The sequence below is a fragment of the Phalacrocorax carbo genome, chromosome 14 (assembly GCF_963921805.1).
Source record: "Phalacrocorax carbo chromosome 14, bPhaCar2.1, whole genome shotgun sequence".
Classification (NCBI taxonomy): Eukaryota; Metazoa; Chordata; class Aves; order Suliformes; family Phalacrocoracidae; genus Phalacrocorax; species Phalacrocorax carbo.
The window spans coordinates 11162583-11184391 of record NC_087526.1 but is presented as its reverse complement, the minus strand read 5'-3'; the positions used below and the strand labels follow the sequence as shown (position 1 = coordinate 11184391).

General features: G+C 52.3%; 1 protein-coding gene across 1 annotated transcript; it reads right to left on the bottom strand.

Annotated features, from left to right (window-relative positions):
- Positions 1-5745: 5745 nt before the first annotated feature.
- On the bottom strand, positions 5746-19135 carry GDAP1L1 (ganglioside induced differentiation associated protein 1 like 1). The gene is made up of 6 exons (XM_064465704.1): positions 18682-19135; positions 15584-15776; positions 11999-12172; positions 9776-9873; positions 9516-9630; positions 5746-6686 (listed from the first exon to the last, which is right to left on the bottom strand). Exons 1-6 carry the CDS (start codon positions 18859-18861, stop codon positions 6343-6345), a joined length of 1104 nt encoding a protein of 367 aa, XP_064321774.1. The 5' UTR covers positions 18862-19135; the 3' UTR covers positions 5746-6342.
- Between the last annotated feature and the right edge of the window lie 2674 nt (positions 19136-21809).

The following is a 21809-nucleotide window of genomic DNA, read 5'->3' as shown; positions in this document are numbered from 1 at the left end:
TCTGCGGAGCCTTCCCCATCTCGTGGGGACTGGGGAGAAGAGCAGGGCCGAGAGGTTACACATGGTGTGACGGTATCAGCGACAGGCTTAACATCACGGCTCAGTGCTGGAGAAAATTCAGCTAAAAAGGTTGTGGCTAAAAAGAGTTGACTCTGATGGAGAAAGCTGTGCAACATTAATTGAAAATAAAGATGATATCAAGCCCTCAAAACCTGCTAGCCTTGTATCTAAATGCGTGAATTGTTGCACCCAAGCCCAGCAGGATTGTGCTGATTCGGAGTGGCGCTCAGGGTCTGCCCTCTGTGTTTTGCAGATGACGGAAGCAAGCACGGATTTAATATGTGCTTGGTGGAGTGTCATTCTAGACCACAGCTCTTGCCAGCACTGTGCACTGTTGCTCCAGCTTTGCCATAGCCTGACCTGACCAGTTTGGTTTTTAGAAGAATGGGATTGATAGAGGTTTGAGTTTTTTAAGAGGGGATTTTTTTTTTGTCAGTTGATTGTCATATTTTGGAAGTTAAGAGAAAATATTATGCAGAGGGTTTTTTTGTTTTATTTTGTTTTCTAGGGGTTTTGGGTTTGTTTTTGTTGTGTTTTGTTTTTTGCTTGTGGCCAAGAATCCTCCCTGTTGCTGTTCTGTGGTGCTTGGCTCTGAGGGCATGGAACGGAAAGAAATTGCTTTTGGTAAGCAAAAATAGAAGAGTATTCCAGGAGGCTTGCAGCAGAGTGACATGACCTTGTGATGTAAAGAGCATGTGCAACACAGCGCTTAACTATGCAGAATACTTAGTTCTATGTCAAGAAGTGCCTGCAGCTCCCTCAAACCTGGTTACACTCTGTTCTGATTGCAGAGTAGCTTTATTTGGATAATTCTCCTGGAGCTAAAAAGGATTCAGGTCGCGGGAGAGATGAGGTGCTGGTAGGAAAGGGCTGAGACAGGAGGCAGTGGAAGTAGGGGGTTGGACAGTGTTATTTTTAAAGAAAGGCTTCCTAAGTTGTCATTGGTCTGTGCTGTTAAGAGCTTTTTAGTGAGACACTCTCCTTCATTTCTTAGCAGTTCTTTCTCAGAAGGTGGAAGTGGGAGGTGCTGTGTCCACTGATGCAGAGTTTCACAACCCGTAGGCTACTGATGAGAGAAATGTCTCTGAAATCGGTCATGTATCCCTGGCTGGCTGCAGCAGGACAGGAGTCCAGAGAGAGGGAAGGGGTAGGATAGTAGAGAGCTGTAAGGAAAAAAAGCTGAAAGTAGATCATTGTGCTGGGGAGAAAGACAAAAAAGGAAGAAAAAACAAGTGGGAGCTCCCAAGGGGTGGGTGGAGGTTGACACTTTGCTCATCGATGCTTTTCAGCATCGAAGTCGCATGGAAATAGAAATAATCTGCTTTGGCAATGGCGTCTGTTGTCTGCAGGTAGAGCCTTGGCCTGCAGCACGCAGGTTATTGCAGTCCACAGCCTGAGCTTGCCTTCGCTGCAGCTGCAGTGACAGACATCTGTTCTGTCAAAGCAATTGTTCGTCTAAATTATTTATGGCATATGTGTTATTCTTTCTTTCACTGTGAGGCGTTTAAAGCAGACTGTTTTCTCCCTGTTTAATCCTTCAGAAGAAAGCATGTAAAATGGGTAGTAAAAGACAATGATAGTAAATATGTCATTTGGAAATCAGCATGAGGGGAGAAAAGAGGAAAATTGTTTGTCATGAATGTGCTTTATCTGAGTTCCAGTAGTTCTTTTACTGCTTCTCAAAACCTTAGAATCAGTATTAGAAAGAGCTTGCTCTGAAACCTCTCTGATTTATCACTGAGGCCCTGCTTCAGGAAGTGCTTTAGGGATATGAAATCTGTCCCTGTTCACGACATACTTATGCAGATGTTTTCATTCCCATTCATACCTGTGGATTTGGACCTCTGTCTGGGCGCAACCTGCTGAACATAGGCTGAGGACTTTATTCTGTCCCACCAAGGCAATAGTAGCTTTTCTGCAGACTTTTGTAGTAATAGCAGCTTTGCTGATGGCGTGAACAGATGTGAAATAACCCTCTTATCCTCCGCTACACCTCTGCTAACTGCAGGTGTGGAGTTACAGTAGTAAGCTCTTAGGTTGTACATTATTTCCTAGTTCTTTGGTTATTTAGTTTTTAATCCCATATTATCATATTTTATATTATCCCTGGCCATCTCAAAATATTATTATCATATTATCCCATATTATTTTAATCCCATATATCTCTCAGGAACCTGAGAGGTTTAGTTGCTGTCATTGCCTGCATTGTGGAACCAGTTTGGGTGCTTGGCTTTGAACTTGTTAGCAGTGAATGCCATCAAATGCAACCTGATGTTAAGTATTTTCACAAGCTTTAATATTTTCTGTTTGCTGTTCTCAGGTGGGGAAGTCCTTCATTTATTTTCACAGCAGAAAGAGAGTTTCCCCTTGCTTGAAGGAGCAGCTCTTACACCATCCCCCTTTCCTCCTTAGCCAGGATACTGAAATTGCAGTTGGGTGGTAAGGGTGGGTTTTTTTTCATTCAGAAATAGAGCAAGACTCGGCAATTAATTTTGTAGAGGGCCATGAGATGGTCACTCAGTATTCTTAGGCAGCCCTTGATCTCAATTTTTTTGGCAACCTGTGACAGACAAGCCCTGTGGTGTGTTCCGTGTCCTCTGGCAAGCTTGGTTTTGAAATCCTTTATTCTGCATGGAGAGGTCTTCTCCAACCCTCGACAAGCAAAGGAGAAGGCTGCCAGTAAGCTGCAAGGCTTACACATACATTTTCAGTTTTCATAACTGAGTCTCTTGAGCAAAACCCAGAGGAGTAAAAAGGTTTCAGAAGCTGTAGTTCTGCAAATCTGACCATTGGGAGCCTGTGAAACAGGAGGCTTGGGAGGGAGGAGGGAGTGACTGATCCTTGCATGCTGGGTACCCACAGCTCGTTCTGTGTCATGAAGCTCCATCTCAGAGGTGCTCAGAAGGGCTTGGACTTAAGTAGGCCCTGATTTTCTCCCCTCTGATAATTACAAGTTCAGCATTTCAGCACAGATACAGGCCCTGAGGTGCCTAAAAGCACATTTTCCTCTAAAACCCAGAGGTTTTGAAGACTAAAAATTTGCTTGGGTAAATAAGTACATACAGGGTAAAGCCTAAGAAGGACCCTAACTGGGGTCGGATGAGGTACACAGGTGGTGCCAGATACAGCACAAGGCATTCCCTCTGCTGTCTGGTGTGGCCAAGCCAGTGCTGCAGTGATAGCAAGTTGCTACAGAATTGCTCAGCAGCGAATTGTAAGGTGTCCCAGAGCAGACATTTGCTCCAAATAGTATCTCTGAGGTGCCTCACCTTCCAGCCTTACCCCTTGGGTCCTGCTGTTACCCCACACCTTGCTGAGAGCAAAGCATAAAATCCTGGAGTGAGAAAACACATTTTTGCTATCTTTTTCGTATTTCTGTGTACAGAAAACGACTTGGGCACCAAACATCGGGCCAGTGCCTGGCTTATGGCCATGTAGTGTGGTGGTCTCCCCTTTTAAGTGGCACTAGAGCAGAAAAGCTCTGATTATCAGCTCAGATCAGCTAGAGCAAAAGCAACTTTTTATGATGACAGCCTGTAATCACCACAGGGCTGCTTATAGTAGCTCGCTGATCTGGATTGATCAGGGTGGTGACATTCATCTCCTGGCTCATTTCAGCATGGTCTTGAACATCACCCTGGCCTCTGCCTGTCACAGTAATTGTCTTTTATCGCTCTTGCAGATTGCTTTTCCCTGGAGCAAAGTCCTGGTATTCTTTCATTACCACAGCAGGGAAACAAGGCTCAGTGACAGGGAGTGGCACTGGCTTCATAGATTTTTGCTTTTTTTTTTTTTTAATTTAGTTCAAAACAAAGGCTTGCTAGTGAACAGTCTTTAGCTGAGAACCTATACAAAACTCACCACTACAGCACCTGTGGCCTCCCAGCAGCCCAAGAAGTGATATGACTGACAGCTCTCATGTGTTGGTCAGAACTGACCCATGCCTTGTTCCAGATGCTGGCTCTGTCTGGCTTCCTTGTAACAGTTGCATTATAACAGTGTGCTCCAAAAACCCACAAATGCCTATTTTCCCCACTGTTTAGAGCTCTGATTTGCTCCATGATTCAAAATTTATTCTTTGTCAGTTTTGGTTTTGTTTTGGTTTTTTTTTTTTAAAAAAAAAGAGGATCAAAGTGACCAGCAGCAGTCTTGCTAAGCAGTTTGCTTCTGCCTCATTCTCCGTCTGAAATCCTGGGAACGGAGCAAGTATTTGCTCTCATTCTCTCTGGGTTTCCTGACTTGGTACCGCCATTAATATTGCTTTCTACACCTGGTATGTGCATTTTATCAGCTTTTGGAGATCACCAGGGAATGTGTGTGTAGGATGACGGACAAAGGTAGAAGGATGACTTCCTGGTAAGGGTTTCATGTCGGTGTAGCTTTATAAATTCTTTTGGGAAGTTTAGTATTAGCTATTGGCCCAGATGAACTATGGGTCATCATGTAGGTTCTTACGTCTTTCAAATTCAGCAAAAGGGATGACCTCGGGGGATCCTTTTGTCTCCCTATTGAAAAATAACTATTTCCTCTAAAGTCATTGATACCATCAATTGTAACAATGGTATTTGGGAGAATGTGTGTTGGTAATGTTTCACGTGGCAGACTCGGCTGCAGGTGCCTGGGCTGCATGGGCAGGTGGTGGATTTGGGTTCTTACACACCAGTTTTAAGTGTGGCCCTAAGCACTGAAGGTAATATGGATAACATAGCAGCTTTGCAGCTACGCAGGTCATTGCATTCCAGAAGCAGGTCAGACCAGCCTACACAATTGTGACAAGCACAACATGAATTTGTGCATTGTCTGACCTGTGTGTGCTCATCCCTTGTAATTCTTGCTAAATATTCACAATTGCATGGCTGCCAGGTTTTATCAAGAACCAAGGCTCCTGGGAAACTCTGCTGCTTTCAAATACATAAAGCTAATTTTTGAGTTGGAGGCAAATGCAATTTGTATTGCTTCAGCCATGCTTGGCATACGTTCCCAAGCCTAGAGATGCAGCATGACTCAGTAGGGATCACCGGAGCACTTGGAAAACCAGCCAGAGGAGGCCCTAGTGGGCTGAGCACTTACAGAAATGAGTCCTTGGAAGAGGAATACATATTGTTTCTGTGAGAGTTTTATACCAATGCTGTACATGAGGAAAAAGCACAAACGACCTGCATATCCATCTGCCCATGGGCATGCTTTGAAATAAGACTAGAAGGATGTTGAACACGTTTAGAAATGTGAAGCCGTTACTCCTCCCATATGGTTTATTGAGGATCTCAGTTTTCAAAGCGTGAGTAGCAGTGAGGCCCGTTATTCTTTCCAACATGCAAAAGGCACAAGAAAGTCATCAATGTGATTCTGTGCAAAGTGTCTCTAAGAAAACACACAGGAGGAAATGACAGAAAAGAGCCCCTGATGGAAGAGAAAGCCAAAGTGCCTTCAGGAAAGTGCTGAAAAGTTCTGAAAATGGTCGTACTTTTTCAGAGTCCAGATATTCTCAGTCGGTGAAAGATGCTTTGCAAATCCATGAAGGAAAACTCAAGAGACAGAGCCAAAAGGCTTAAAACAATAATCTCCTTCATGTCCAAAAACTCAGGATGGAAGTCAAAATGATTTATCTCAGGAAAAAAGTGTGGCAGTTAGACAGACATTAAATTCTTTTAAAAAAGCCCACAAAAAACAGACGTAGAAAGTGGATACCTTCTAAGAGCAGCTCAATAAAAAATATTCCTTTTAATGAAAATAACTTTAAAAATGGATACTTGAAGAACACAAATCCACCTTGACTGTGACCAGCTACTGCACCCTGCTCCCAGGAAAGCCTCTGAGCACGACAGCACAACGCCTTCTAGAAGAAAGTCCTCACTACCTGCGTGTATGAAATGTGGCCAGTGAACAATTTGGAAACACAAACATACAGGACCAAGTATCCGAGTGCCATTATTGAACTTGGGTGTCGGGAAACTTCCCAGGGTTCCCGTCTCTCCCACTGGAGCCGGCCGGTGCTGGAGGCAGCGCTGCTTCCCGGTGGGCACGGCTGAGCCCATGAACCCCTGAGCCTCTTGTTGGAGTTGAATACTTAAACCTAAAAAAAGGCATTTACAAGTTGACGCATTTTTTTGTTGTTGTTGTCTTATTTCCTTGCAGTATAAGTTTCTACTTCTAGACTATGGAATGTTACATTAAACAATATAATTATTCATTACCTTGCTTCAAATTTCATTACAGTTACTGAGGCTTCATCATAATTTCACACAGCACAGAGACACCAAACTAAACACTGAGCAGCCAGCACTAGATGTATTTTTTCTTTAAGTACCAATAAGCAAAATATCCCATTCCCCCCAGAGATCCCATCAGGAAGGAGGCTCCGAAGAAGGAGGGAGGTTTCCGCTTGACCAGCCTGAAGGCATTAGGTACCACTGCGGAGAGGAGCGTGGTATGTATATCTCCCAGAACTTTCCTGAAGGCGAAGCGTTTTTGTATCCTGTCAAAGAAGGACTGTAGGTTAGGTCTGCTGCCATCTTCCCAGTATTTCTTAGAGAGTCCCAGAAACTTGAGGCGGTGCAGGGTGGCTCCTAACAAGACATCGGCCAAAGTAAAGACACATCCGCAGAGCCAAAGTTCACACTTCTGCCCTGAAGAGAGAAGCGACAGAATAGGCAGGGTAAGAAGAAGCCCTTGGGTGGGCATCTAAAGGCTTGCTCATAAGTTCCACAAAGGCAGGAGCATTTGCATTAGACTTGGGGTGTTTTTTCTCAGTTCTCCGATATCCCAAGAGTTCAGGCCCCATCTACCAGGCTACGTGATGGAGGATATGTGCGGCCACAAAGCCGGGAATATGAGATGATCATGTATAGCCTGTGTGAAGATACAAATTACAGCAGGAGATGGCATCCTCCTGTACCTAGGAGGTCCCTGGAAAAGGGCCCTTGGCCCCCCCCTCGAAGGAAGATGTGGTGCAGTGACCCCTTCTGCTGTGGTAGTGCTTGGGGAGAGCAGCAGCATTTGTCCTTGGCTGTACCGCGACCTGTTTCAGGAGTGTCATGTTAACTTGTCCTATTTTAGGGATGTAGGAAATCCTCAGGAATCAAAACCATTTGCTGGCCCGGCCTGGCAGCTCTCCCTGTGTGCTGTCAGGGAGGTCCTGCTTCTGTCCCCTCTCCTGCAGCAGGGACCCAGCTCTGGGACACAAAAACTGGTGGCACATCCGCGCTTAGAGCCGGGTTTCTGGGGGAGGCAGAGCTCAGTGTGAATGCTGGGTATGAGGAGAGGCACAAGAGCATTGTTGATCCCTGATAAGGGGTGACCCTGGAAGCAGCCTCACTGCAGAGATGTCCAGGAATAAACCAAGCTGTTGTTAGCCTGGAAGAAGCATGGTCAGGCCAGGATAGTGTTAAACACTCCCTCCATGCCCTTTCAATGCTAAGGAGCAGGGCTGGAGCTATGGCAGGTAACAAGAGGTGCAGGTAAGGAAGAACAGCGGAAGGGGGGCAAAACCTGGCCCCATCCAGCCTAAGCCCCCAGCTTTACACCAAAGCCTTTATTTTGGGGCTTTTCCACTGTCCTGTGTCTGTTGTATCTGGGAGGGAGAGAGTAGCACCTTTACTGCACCCCTGTGCAGGGACTGGTGGTGCTGGGCCAGGCCAGGGGAATTACTGGTAATTAAGAGCCCTCATTTGTAGCCGCTTGGCAGCCTGCCTAATCCTGCTAGAGGCACAGCCCAAATGGACAGATTGCCTGTGCCTAATTAGTCAATAAATATTTTCAATTACTAATGAACTGTGGGGGTGTTGCAGCTAGAGCCTCTTGGGTGCTCTGCCGACCCTGAGGATGCTCTCTCAGAGGTAAGGGAAGCAGGGCTGAGGTTGCCTGCCTCACTCCTGGGCGCTGCTGTGGGCAAAGGAGAAAGTGCACTTGAGGATGGTGACTTTGGGAGAGAGCTGTGATCTGGCCCTACCCTTCCTGGCTCTGGGCTTGCATCTGCTGCTGGGGTCTGGACCTGGCTCTGGGGTGCCCCAGGGCAGAAGCACAGGCAAGGGCAACTCGTCCCCTTTGCATCTGCAGCGGCCCCAGCTTAGATCAATCTGCCCCAGCCAAGCAGGGTGCCTGTGGCAGGCGGCCACCCTGTGCTCCTGCAGCATCTCCTACTTTTCTCCTGCCTGCCCTGCCCTGCCCTGCCCTGCCTGCGTCGTTGCACATCGGGCTGGCAGCCTGGGCTGCGTGGGAGGAGAGCTGCTGCACTGCGGCTCCTGGGAAGTTGCCAAAGGGCTGGTGCTTGTGTCCGCTGCTGACATCCTGACTTGGCCATGGGTATGGGGGTGGAGGGGGGTTTGGGAGCCCAGAGCAGAGGGCAGGAGCAGCAAGGACCCAAGACAGCAGAGCACCTGGGTGCCAGCAGCAGCAGCCGCCCCTCTGCTCCAGGCAGCCGGGATGTCCTCTGAGGCCACCTCATTAGGCTGAATTCCATTGAGCTATTCCAGCTCTCAAGATCAGTTAATGAGGGTGTTCGTGTGAGACAATTAGGGCAATACAGGGTGTTGCTGTGAATGCATCAGGGCTGTCACCAAATCCCCAATCCAGTGCCTTGCAGGGCCTGACCTTGGCACCTCCGAGGGCCCTTTGGTGCTGCCCCAAGCGTGACGCAGAGCTCCCTGCAGCTGAGGTCGGCCCTGAGGGCAGGGGCAGCTGTGGGGCCATCCCCTGGTTAACTGTGTCTGGGCTCTGTTCCGCACCTGGCACCGTGGTGCTGGCAGCAGGGACAAGGGGATGATGGCGTCATCCTGGGGTGGTGGCGGGACAAGAGATGCCCAGCTGTGCCCATGCATCCCTGTCTGCCAGGGCACCAGGGTGGCTCTCTGCAGGCACTCAGCAGCATGTATTTGATGTTGGGGGTGGCTGGTGTCGCTCTCCCCCACCCACTGGGATTTGACGCAGGTCCTGTAAAGTCTCCCACCCTCCAGGGCCCCTCAAATTCCCATCAGGTTTCCTTGCCTGCACTCCACTGGGATATGTGGCCAGGGGGGGCTTCGCTGCAGGACACATCCCCAGCCCTGTGCTTTCAGAAGTCTGTGTTCCTTGTGGTGCAGGAGCCTGGGGTCAGCCTGTCCCTGAATCAGCCAGGACATCAGTCAGTGGTGACCCCTTGCTGAGGTGGAGAGGGCCTGCCACCACCCTGCTTGTCTTTGGAGCTCCCACAGAGCAGCTTCAAGGACAGGGGTCCCACTGCCCCTGTGGCAAGGGGTGCGGGGACTCCCCGCAGCAGGGGTGGTTTGCCAGAGGTTAGTAAGACTACGGCTGCAATGACATTGGTGCATCCAAAAACAGAAGAACCCAGCAGTAGCCCCAGCCCCATTGGTGGTTGCCCTGTGGGGGACATTCATCAGGTACAAAGCCATCAGCCATTTCTGGTGTTGCACCTTGGCCTCATGCGGAAAAATACCACATAAATCCAGCCCAGCACCTACCTTGGTACTCCAGTTTCCTCTTCTCCAGCTCAGCCTCGATCTGGTCTAGCACCATCCCCAGTTCACCAAGGATCTTCTTCAAGTAGTTCACATTGTCGTGCTCCAGGATCTTGGCCTGGATGGACAGCAGGGTTAGGATGGATGGATGGACATGCATCCTTGCAACCACTCAGGGACACAAGGCACTAGGTGCCCATGGAGGGTCTATATGTCATGTCCCCCCACTGCCAAAGATATGTGCATGGCTTTGACCCACTTACCATGAGCTTCTTTTGCTTGGAGAGGTAGGGCTCTGATAGCTGCGGCTCCTCTTCGTGGTCCAGCTTCATCAGCTCCGTGCTGGCGTTAGCTAAATGTCCTGTGGGGAGATAAAGAGAGGAGCTGGGGGGGCTGTGTTTGGCAGGGGTAGGGATGACCTTGTGTCTGGTAGCAAAGCACCTCATCCTGCATGTGAAATGGTTTTGTAGCACTAAGAAAAACACACCAGAGCTAAAATGGGCCAAATTCATGGCTTCCTGGTGCCGTGCTGCCATGCGTGTGGGTGGCTGAGGCATCACACACCCTCCCAAGGGCACGTGCCTTCTTCAGCCCTCTCATCCACTCGCAGCAGGGCAGCACTGGCTGCAGGGTACAGCAGATCCCCATCCTTGGCCATGGCGAGTCCAGGCCAGGTCTTAGCTCTTCATTTCCTCTGCTGGATTCATATTAGAGCTGCTAGCAGATCTCTGTCTCTGTCTCTTACTGTTTTAAGAACATCCCTGAGCTTCCCCATAACCTGGTTCCTGCAGCTCCATCCCCAGCGGGTCGATCCTTTGAGACATCCAAGCCAGCTGCCCATGTGTGGGTGAGCACACAGAGCAGTGCAGCAGGGAGCAGCACAGGAGGGGTTACTCCCTCCAGAATGAAGCTCTCCTGCCTCAGCTAGCTGTCCAGTGATGAGATTCAGTAGCGTAGAGCCCATCAAGAGCACAGGAGAGACGCCCACCTCCCTCCCTCCCAGGGAGGATGTGAAGGGCTTTGTGCAAGGGAGCTAATGGAGGGAAAGGAGCCGAGTAAATGGGAGAAGAGAATCTGAGATGCAGAGTAACACATTAGGGATGACATAAATTACCTGAAGCTGGGCTAATCTCTTCCTGCCAGGGGCCATCTGTTTGTCCCTCTTTGTTTCCTCCAACAAGGGCTTGGCTCTGCTGATGTGCGGGTGCAGGAGGTGCCAGGGCTGGCTGGGGCAGCAGCCAGCAGCAGGCTGTACACTGCCACAAAATGGTGAAACTCCATGTTTTCTGCCACGAGCCTTGAAGCTTGTGCTTGCTAAGGCACCCAGATGGCTCTCCTGGGACTGTAACTCAGAGGGAAGCCTGGATATCAGCCTGGTTTTGTTCCCCTGCTCCCCTTGGGAAAGCCTGGCCCTCAGTTCACCGTCTCCTTGGGACACAACTACATGGATTTGCCTCGGCACCCACTGCAACAGGGCAGCTGAGCCATTGCCTGGGCCTAGGGGTGATGCTGGGGATGAAGGGCACCGCTGGCACGGGGGCATCCCATGGAGCTGCCCACAGCCCGCCTGTTGTAATGGCTTGGGAAAAATGCCACCAGCAAGGAGGTTTGGATGGGGAGATATTTTTAAGGACCTCAGCAGAGTTCTGGGGAGGTGACGCGAGGCAGGCAGCATCTGAAGCCGTCATGGCAGCAGCCTTTGGGGAGGGGATGGGCTCTGCACCCTGCATCTGCCCAAGGTCTGGGGCTGGAGGTGACACTTGGTGGCACAGGGAAAGCCACCTGTGCAGGGTGCCAGTCTGCTGGGCAGACCATGCGATACACCTCACAAACGGCCTATTTCTCTTTGTGTGCGAGTGCATCCCATTTCAGAGGGACCATCACGACCCAGACAGCTGAAGCGACTGAGGGGGGAACAATGTTTGCTTTGGGCACCATTTCGGTCTGGAGACTAAAGGAGGGGAGAGATGTGGGGCACACCGGTGTCCTCCTAACAAGGTCACTTTTCTGGCAAGGGACTCCCTCCAGGAACAATCCTTGCCATTGAGTTATATTAAGCATTGTCAATGTTTCATGAGTGCTTGAAGGTCAGGTACACAGTCTTATGCCAATTTATCCACTATCTGCAACTCAATCTGGCTGTACTCTCCCATCTTTGCTCTTAAAGCTATCGGAGGGAGCAGGAACATGCAGGAGAAGGAGAACATTCAGGTGCCCTAGAAAGAGCTGGGCAAGAAGCGTGCATAGCCCATTGGAGCCCAGACATCCCTGGGGTTAGGAAGCCTCTACAGGGTGCCTGCAGCTCCCAAATGAGCTGTGCTTTGCTATTTCCCAGTTCTGTCCCTGCTCATGTTGATGGAAAGGGGAGACGAGCAAGAGCAGGGTGGCTGGGTGAGCTGCGGAGCCAAACCAAGCCTGAAGGGAGGGCTGGGGGAGCTGTCCCATGGGCACCGGCCCTGGGCAGCCCCGCTGGAGAGGCAACTTACTGCGGATCTCAGCGGTCGCGTACTTTGGGATCATGGAGTCGGTGGTGAGCTCGGGGTGCAGGATGCAGCCGTGCGTGTAGGCGTCCATGGGGAGCGAGTCCAGCAGCTCACGGTACTGCAGCACCCGTGAGTGCAGCAGGCTGCCCGGCTCAGGGATCAGCTGGATGACATTTTCTGCGAGGGCAAAGGGACAGGTATTAGCAGGATGCTCATTAGTGGCTCGGTAGCCTGCACGGGACACTAGTGTGCGGTCCTGGCTTGAGCTACCTCTGAGCAGGGTTGGCTGTGGCGGTGCGTTAACTCAAAAGGGTACCCCACGCTTGGCTCTGCCCTCTCCCCACTGCCCATCCAGGCCAGGAGCGCATCCAGCACATGCCAAGATGGGCAAGCCTACAGGACCACAGGGACGTGTACATGTGTTGTTGCTCGACCTGCAGAGCCCCCACGTCCCCAGGAGCCCAGCGTAGCAAGCCCTTTGCCTCTGCAGCCCCTGAATTTGTACACTGCAGTTTCACATCTCTCAGAAGGGGAACAAAACTGTCCCACTCTGCAGAAAAGAGCTAAAACACAGGGATGTGGGTTTGGGTTCTCCTGAATTACACACTTGTTACACCAGTAGCAATGAGGCACCTAATTCTCTTGGGCTTCCTTGAAAATCCCATTCAAAATGGGTAATGAGGGAGCTGATGACCAAAGAAGGAGTCCAGCGCATCTTTCCTCCATGCTCAGCTGGTGCTTTGGCTGCAGGAGCGAGCATCCCTCGCCCCAGCTGGCTCTGCTCTTCCTCACCTTGTTGGCTTTTAATAATCTTTTGCAGACAGCAGTTTGCATCCTGCTCTTTTTATTACACTTTCAGCTCAAAATACATGGCAGATGACACCACAACAAACAAGATGTAGTTCCTGTCTCCCCCAAGAATATCAGGTCTATTTTTTTATGGGATCATAAATGTTTATGGTGTTTGCAGATAGCAGTTAATAGGTAGTGAGTAAATTTACCACCGGGGCTCAGTACACCTGGCTGCCCGCATGCTGTCCGCAGTGCAGGGATCCCTGCATGCCGGCGTCTTGGGCCGAGTTAAGGCACACTGGCAGAAGGACTTTGGCAGACATGGCCAACCTGGCTCCTTAATTAACAGCCTGAAATTAGAGTTCTGCCCGGCCCCACTACTGGCAGAGGAAGGCTGTGGGCACAGCCTGGTGATGCCTGCCCAGCGGAGATGCACAGCTCACCCTGCCCTGGGCAGTGTCCTGCCAGCTGGTACCTGCAGCTGGACAGAGGCCAGGGAAATTTTGGCAGCTCCTGTAATGCAAACCTCTGAGCAGCTCTGATTTGGGGCTGTGTCTGCTGGTAGGCTCTGTAAAGTTGTTCTGACCAATGGGCACCAGCATTAATGTCCCCTAAGCGAGGGGAGGTTTTGGTAGTTCCTCCCTGCCTGCAGGCTGCTCACTGCCTGGACTCCAGCTCTCCAAGCAGGGATTTTCCATCCAAGAAAAGTGACTGGCTGAATGAAGTAACAATAACTGACCTATAACATGTGTGCTCCTTCCACAGGGCTCCCAGCCAGCACCTGACAGGCTAATGCCAAGGCTGGAAACCAGAGCGACTGCCCTGTCCGGCACCAAGATGGAATGACCACAATGAAATAGTGGTGTGTTGGCAGCCGGCCCGTGTCCTTCAGCACGTCCCAGGGAGGTTTTTCAGTGGGATGGCACTTGTTCTGCCTTTGGACGCCACAGCGGACCTGCACGTATGGGCTGCTGTTGCATATAGTCAGCAAGTGATGGGCCAGGCAAAGGTGGGATGAGGAGGCTCAGAAGGGCAGGGTTGAGGGCTGCAGCCCTTGGAGGAACCCATCACCCAGGCTCTGAGAGGTGTTGCTACCAGCCAGCCCATCAGTGATTTCTTGGCGCTGCTGGGCCATGCCCTAGTGAAAAGCAGCCTCAAGGGTGGCTTACTGACATTATTCACTGCTTTTTTGGGGAAGGAAAGCCACTGCTCATCATTCCTCCCTTTACTGATAGCTGACCCTCAGGGTGTGTGTAAGCAGCTGGAAAAGTGCATGCTCCCAGCCCAGCGGAAAATAAAACTCGGTGAATATACCTTCTTATTGAGGCATTTTCAAGCTCTGCATGTTTCTGCCAGGTGGGTGGTTCCCCTTCAGACCAGCACCACGGCATCCTGGTAATGCTTTTGCCAGCTAGAATTGGTGGGTGATGGCTCGGGGCATAGCATGCAGCAGGGAGCGATGCTCCAGGTCCTCCTCCCTCTGCCCCAGAGCTTACCTCTCCATTTCTCAGTGAAAAGGTAAGGAACTGCACCTGGCTGGAAAATCCCAGTGACAGGAGTTTCCCAGCACACAGGCAGTGCTGTGCCCCCCTCCCACCAGGGACAGCCTGTTGTCACATATGCCAGACCACCTGCCCCTTGCAGAGACTGGGCAAAGCAATGCAGGGACTGCAGCCCCATGGATCGACAGTCCCCACTGTCCCTTGGCCCCAGAGCTGTGGCTGCCATTCCTCGGGAGCTGCTGCCAGCATGGGCTCGTCCTGGCCGATCCCGTCCCTGCTGCCCCGCCAGCGAGTATTGTGCCTCTGCCAAGCAGCACTACCACGGCAGGGGAGAGGACAGCAGCTGAGCTGGCAAGACGCCCTTGCTTCGGGAGCTATTTTGAGATGTTTTTGATGTCTCTCTTGCAAGGGGGATTGATGCTGGGGCGAACGTCGTGATGGCACAGCCTGAGCTCCCTGCTCAGCTTTGAAGCCTCCCCAGCAGAGCGTCCCAGCCTGACAGCCTGCAGTTTTGGGAAAATGAGGTCAAAGGGACGTGAGATGCCGCGGAGAGGCTGCTTGCTGCAGCGGCCATACAAACAGCCACCCCTGAGCGCTGTCTCAGCATCCCAGTGCACTGGGCTCGGCTGGCCGCTGACTACAGCCCTGCTCCAGGGCGGATACAAGCTTCCCTCTCCTGGCTGTCCCTTCCTCTGGGTTTGTGTCACATCATCTCCCATGGGTCCCCAGCACCACTGGCTTCCTTCGACTTCAAGGAGGCAGCTTTCTCTGAGACACAGTACCACAGGCGGTGGCAGGATCTCCCGCCCATGGCTGGTGGCACAGGGCTCATTGAGAAAGCATTGAGGAAGGGCAGCAGCTCCTGGCTCAAGCCCACCTTCTCTCAGCAGGGCCACTTATGGGTATTACTGGGGGTTTTATACCATTACCTGAGGCCAAAGTACAAAAGTGGCCAAAGCCAGAAGTATTTCTGTGGGCTGTGCCCCAGCTGTGGCTCTGGTGAGATGACACTATCCACCATGGGGATGGGGGGAAATGGTCCAGTTTGGGAGCATAGCCTCCAAGGCAGAAAAAGAGGGGACCCAGCTACACCCCATCCAGAGCACTTCCAAGGGACATTTTGGGATTTCTGCTGGAAATCCCCCATTTTCATGGGAAAATGTAAAAGTCTGGAGAAGTCTGGTGGCTTGCTGGTCTTCTGGGGTAAAGCTGAAACTTTAAACAACAAAGTGGGTGCATTTGGCAAATGGCATCTGGATTAGACCCGACTTTCCCCCAAGACACAGCCCTTTACCTCCCGTGAAGTTCTTCTCCATGTAGTCAATGATCTGGTTGTAATCACTGATTATATTGTCCCTGTGGATGATGACGGGCACCTCCTCCCCCAGGTTGAGCCGCATGAACCAGGGCTCCTTGTGCTCCATCAGGGGCATGCTGACGTCCCGCTCCTCGCAGGGCAGCCCCTTCTCCGCGATGACCAGCCGCACCTGGGGCAAGATGCCAGGGAGAAAGGGCTCAGTCCCACACACCAAGCCAGTACTGAGAGCTTTCGAAGCACCCCGAGAGCTCCACCGCCACCCCATCACCCTCCTTGGCCCTCCCCTGCCGCTTAAGCGCAGCTATGTGCCAGGACACACCTCGTCCTGCAAGAAGCCAAGCAGCTCTTGGCAGGGGGCAGCTGCAAAATCCAGGCAGCCAAGCAGGGATTTCCCTTCCCAGCAAATGGGGGAGACCCAAACCCATCCTAACTTTGCAGGATCATGGACCATCCTCCCTTTGGTCACTGGTGGCCCATGCGACAGGCGGAGGGGCTGGGGGGCTGAGACCTTGCAGCAGGTGGAGAGAGGCAGTAGCTCCCAGCTGGGGGAATCAGTGATGCTGCTGTGGGTCTCAGCATAGCCCAGCACATACCCGAGGAGGAAGCAGAGACTGCAGCAATGCTATGCTTTGCACCCAGTGGGTGCTACTGCCTGGCTGAAGGAGGCCTGGATGCTAACTCAGGTATGTCCGACTCTCGGGGTGGGCTCTGGCTTTACCAGGCACATTTTGAACAGGGAGAAGGCTCTGTTTTGTGGAGGGTTTCAAGCAGCCCCTGCAGCCTGCATGGCATCCCTCCTCCTCTACACTGTCGCTGGCCCAGGGTCATCGCCCACCATCTTTGCACCTTTTCCTTCGTGAACCTCCCCGGCCGCTGCCCTCCTCTAGCCACAGGCCAGCGAGCAGCACCCCTGGGGTGGCACCCACCCATCTCGTGGGTGGGAAAGCTGAGTCCAGCGGTGCAGAAGGGCAGGAGGAGGCAGGAGTGGGGCTGGATGTGGGGCACCATCCCCCATCCCCATGGCCTACGGATAGCCCTCAGGGCTGATCCTGCTGCTTTGCTCTGTGCCTTGAGATGGTGTTGAATATGCACTCAGGGATGGCATTTTAGGCTTCTGCGTTATAAAAACCTGACTGTTATGAACCAAGTATGTCAAATAGGAAAAAAAAAACAAAAAACAAAAAGCTCTAGGGATGTGAGACAGTCACGATTTACAGAACCACTGAATGAGGGAAAAGCACTTGTTTTCTTCCAGCTAGCAGCAGCTAAAAATACAACTTAACAAATATAAGCATTTCTATGAGTACTTCAGAGTTCCTGGAGAATTAGTCATTAATTATTTACAGGGATGGCAAATTAATTTTTTCTTTTAAAATCAAACAAGGAAAAGCCTGGGTCCCGCAACTGCAACTTGTTCTTGGCCTTTTCCTCCCAGCTGATGGATAAACCCAAGTCAGGACCTCCCAGCGCATCTAGCCCCAAGCTTCCTGTGCTTCCCCGTTTCACTATAAAAAGCTGAGGCCGAAGGCCTGGCAGGAGGTAGCTGCCGAGCATGAGGCAGCACAGGCAGGAGGGCTCAGCTCCTGGGGTAACCCCTGTGCCTGCAGGCAAGGGGAGCCCCTGCCAGTGCCCTGAGGCGGGGTCCCAGCCAGTGGTCATGAAACATGCCCAGACCCCCCAGCTGGTCCCCACAATACCAGCACACCTGTGATGAGGCATCTTGTGTAAAAACCCAACACTGGCTATACAACTTTAAAAATCCCTTTGCAGGCAGGGCCATATCCTGGTGGGGGCTCAGGATCCTTCCCAAAAACAGCCCCAGCACCGTGGGGGTGGTTCCGAGCAGCTCCCGGGGCAGAGCAGAAAAAGCTTCACCTGCCGCTGGCTCTGAGCAAAACTCTGCTGCAGGGGGGTCCCGTGCAGCCCCCGCTACTCCCCACCTTGCGATGCCCATCACCCCAGCTTGTGCTCATCTGCCTTCCAGCAAACGCTCTTTCCTTGCAAGTGACCTCAAAAGCAAAGCTCAAAGCCATGCCAGCTGGCTCTAGGTGTGCCCTGCCCTGTCCCCAGCATCCCCAGCCCCACAGAGGTGAGGCCGGTTGTAGGAAACCCCATACAAGAAGTGCCTTAACCGCTGCCTCCCTGCTACCGGTGGCGGACCAAGCAAGACAAAAAATAACAGCAAGCCCAGCGCAAGGCGGGGAAGCCGGGCACAAGCATCCCTCATCGGCGCGGATCAGGAGCCGATTAGTCACCCACCGCCAGTGGCGGTAAAGCCGACCATGTGCAGCCACCCTGCTGCGTTGGGCATCCTCCTGTCTTTGTGCCTGCAAGTAGGAACACACATCTCTACCCTCAGCCTCCCCACCGGGCTGCAGGGCTCCAGGGGACCCTTGCACCAGGGCAACTTTTTGTTCCCCCCACCCCTCTGAATAGCCCATTCCCCATATAATATATATGGTGTGGGTTTATAACGTATATGGGGGGTTTGGGGCCGGGAGAAGAAGGCTGGGTTTGCTATACAGCTGCTGTGCTGCAAAATGAGCATTTACTATTTCCTGGGAAATGTGATTTCTCGCTGGGGCACCCCGGGAATAGGATTTCCAGGGTGCCGCTGCAATGTCAGGGTAAATCGCCTCCTGTCAGGGGGCTGCATACTGGGGTCTGCTCCCTGGAAGGAGTGCAGCTTGGGGGCAGCCTCCCACTCTCCCAGCAGCAAGGTGGTCCCGGGGCCTGGCTAAGCCTTTGTCTGCGCTCCTGGCCATGCCAGGGTTGGGCTGTGAGCAAGCACAAAGCCAAGGCAGCTCCTGGTACAAGCTGCACTCCAAAAGCAAAAGCAGGATTTGGCTGAGCCCCCCCCGCCAACCCCTCCCCAAGCAGATGCTGTTAAAACACAAACCACAGGCACAAAAGAGCTGCCTGGCCGCACGCTGCTGCCCTCGCCACCCCTGGGGATGAGCCCCTTGCTCTCCCAACGAGTGCATCTATCCTCCCCAGGCAAGAGGATGCCCCGGGGACTGGAGGTGATTCTTCCCTGGGAACCCGGTTGAGCGATTTTTTTTTGTTCTTTTTACCTTTTGTGAGCTGAAGGACTGGGTCCAGTGGTACAAAACCAGTCTGTCCTGGGATTTGAGAGTGGGGTCTGTTGGGTCCTGGTTTTCCTCCCCCTCGGTGGATTTCCCTGCGTCGTTCTCCAGCGCCGAGATGGGCCACCAGCTGCAGTTGGTGGGAGTAACATTATTGGGAGTCGCCATGACAGCCTGCGAGCGAGCGGGGAGAGGGACGAGGGAGCGAGCGGCGCTAGCCCAGCATCACATGGGCTCCTGCCAGCAGCATCACTCCCAGGGCAGCTCCATTTCCCCGGCCGGGGTGGGCAGTGCAGGGCGCTGGGCACCGGGGGGTCACAGGAGAGGATGGTGGCGGTGGTGTGAGTAAAATCGCAGCCCGTCCCCGCTCGTGGTGGGGCTCCCACGGAAACATGCCGCGCTTGCAGGCATCACTTCAATAGGCGAGTCAGCAGTGGAGGCTCCTGCCTGCCTGCATGCCTGCCTGCCAGTTTGGCAATCTGGGGCAGCTCCAAACCCTGCAGCTCCTTAGGAATATTTTGCAGCAGTGATTAAGATTTGTTTTGACTGGTTTAGATATGGCAAATATATAATAAATAGCTATATTGATGGATACTGGTTTTAAAATGCCTAGCAGGTGTCTCCTCTGCCTTGTAACCTTCATGGAAAGAAGCAGCGATGGCCCTTTAAAGGTATTCAGTGACTTTTGGAGAGCAGAGATTAATTACTGCGTAATGGATGTTATGTAGCATGTACCAGAGTAGAGCCCCGGAGCCCTCACTGTTGTACCAGAGCACCAGGGTGCCCGGCCAAACCGAATGAGCCCTCCTGCACAAAAGTACGTACGGTTTGGGGTCATTTCCAGAATTAGCAAGGTGTGTCGCAGTTGCAAACCAGCTGGGTTTCTGCTGCCCAGAGAGCACTGGGGCTTCTGTAGCTGTTGCTCTCCAGGGGCTAAAAGCATTACCCAGAGGTTTGCAGGAAATACCTGTAGGCAGCTGACACGTTTCTAGACACAGCGACCTGGACACGAGACATGTGGGCCTGTGCTTTATGACACTTGGCTTCATCACGCTCCATCTCCAGCAATCTGGCAGCCTGGAGATAATTTCCCACACATGGGGCTAGCTGCCAGTGCCAGGGGGTAAAACCTGCCCGGTTATGGGGGTCATAGGGGCAAGCTATGGAGAGAATGGAGGAGAGGGATCTGCAGGCTTGGTCTTGGGGCTGTGAGAGGACTCTGGGTGTGAGCGTGGCTCCTCCATGCGTTGTTCTCATCTCCACCCAGGCTGGGACTGCTGAGGTTGCCCCAGGTGTGAAGGGAAATGGGAGGGCTTGGGAGAGCTGGGTCAATTGGGGAAACTGAGGCATACTTCACCCAAGAGCACTAGGAGGGAGTGGTACCCAGCTGCAGAAACATAGTGAAAGGAGCAATTTTCTGATGGTTGGGAGGTGAAAATTAATCCTTTGGTGTTGTGATGCCCTGCTCCCAAGGGTATGCAGGAGGGTGATGGTGGAGGGATGAGGCTGGGAAGTACTATGCCTGCCCTACCTTCTCCCTGCCTTCTCCCCTGTAGGCAGCAGCCTCAAGAATCATCCTCCTTCCCCAGCCAGGGGCTTTCCAAGCGCTGCCAGAGACCCCTCAGGGCTCCCACAGGGAAAGGCTCTTGCTTGGCCTCTGCTTCAGGGCTGCAAAGTCAGGGCAGTGGCCTGCGCTGCTGCAAACTCGGAGCAAACGGGGCTTTGAACAAAGATCTGACCCCATCGTGCGGTGCTGTCCTGCCTTCTGCGCCGCAGCCTCCCCTCCCACCCGCTCGGTGCAGGAGAACCCTCGCTGACCAGGAAGCACCTTTTGGGGCCCCTTTCACTGGGAAGGGACACCTTCAGGTTTAGGAAAGGAAAGGAACAGCTTGACCAAGCAGAAGCTGTTCCCTCCTGTGGATTGGTGTCCAGAAAGCCCCATCTAGTGGTATATTTTGTGATGAATTAATGCTGCACCGTTGGGAATAAAAAAATGACAAGTCACTTCATCCCTCTGGGTCCTGCAGGTATGCGGCACCTCTGGAGACACTTAGCTATTTATCCGGGTTTTGGTTTGCTAAACTGAGGAAGGCTTGAGGGGCAGGATTGGTGCCAGCCTGCTTTAGGGGTGTCCTGACCTTGTGTGACCTTGAGATCATCCCCAGCTCTCGTCCACAGCCTGTGAAAGGGGATGATGCTGGGCTGCCCCACAGGACACTGTGCGGCCGGACCCGGTGGCATCAGCAGAGCCTTGGCAGAAGGTGCCATCGGGGCAAGACTGCGGGTGCTGGTGGTGTGGGAATACACAGTCCAGGGTCTCTCATCTCAGAGCTGATGCAAATGTTACGAGGAGGAGAGAGAGCAGGCAGCCAGAGCCGATCGCGGGACTTTGCAGGCACAGAAGCACCTTCCCTGTTTTAGAAGGAGGGGCTGGAAATCGGGCTGTAGCATCAGCTCCATTGATTTTTTTTTAATTTTTTTTTATTTTTTTTTTCCCTGGTGGCCTGATTCAGCATCTGCCAATGTAAAGCTTTGCTAGGACTCAGTTTGGCTTCTGTAAGGCAAGAAATACATTTCATTGATCCAGGGTGCCCTTCTGCATCCCACTTCTGTTGAAGTAGTCCTGAAACTAGGCAGGCAAGTAACTTGTAAAGTGTTGGGACTGGGGGGAAGCCACTGAAAGATATCCCCAGCCTGGATCTGCTGACACAGGAAGTAGAGAGGTGGGAGCCGATCTGAGGAGAGGCCTGGGCGTGCTGGAAGCCCACCAGTGCGTTCTCAGAAAATTTTAAACATATTCTTCTGTAGATTGACTGGGGACACATCCTAGATCACCTGTGGACAGACAAAATACCCCAGGCTTGGTGGGGCAGGTACAGTGGCAGGCTGGGAGCAGTGAGGCTGGCAGGGCTGTGCTCAGCAACTGCTGGTACCAAGCCACAGCTGAGGCCAAGTGCTGATGCTCATCAATCAAGCTAATCGTGCTGTGCAGGCATTCCCAGAGAAGGTGCTGTTTGCTCATAAGGCTTGAGGGTTCAGGCAAGCAGAAAGCAGGAGTTGCCTTGTTATCAGAGGAGTGAGGTGGATGAACTGAACCGGGAAGGCTTTGAAGGAAA

What these genes read in the sequence shown, in the direction of transcription:
- GDAP1L1 (XM_064465704.1), bottom strand. Translation starts at nt 18,861, where the DNA reads ATGGCGACTCCCAATAATGTTACTCCCACCAACTGCAGCTGGTGGCCC. An exon ending in CCAAGCAAAAGAAGCTCATG is followed by an intron (nt 9,631 to 9,775) that starts GTAAGTGGGTCA and finishes CTGTCCATCCAG; the next exon opens with GCCAAGATCCTGGAGCACGA. An exon ending in GAGGAAACTGGAGTACCAAG is followed by an intron (nt 6,687 to 9,515) that starts GTAGGTGCTGGG and finishes TTCTCTCTTCAG; the next exon opens with GGCAGAAGTGTGAACTTTGG.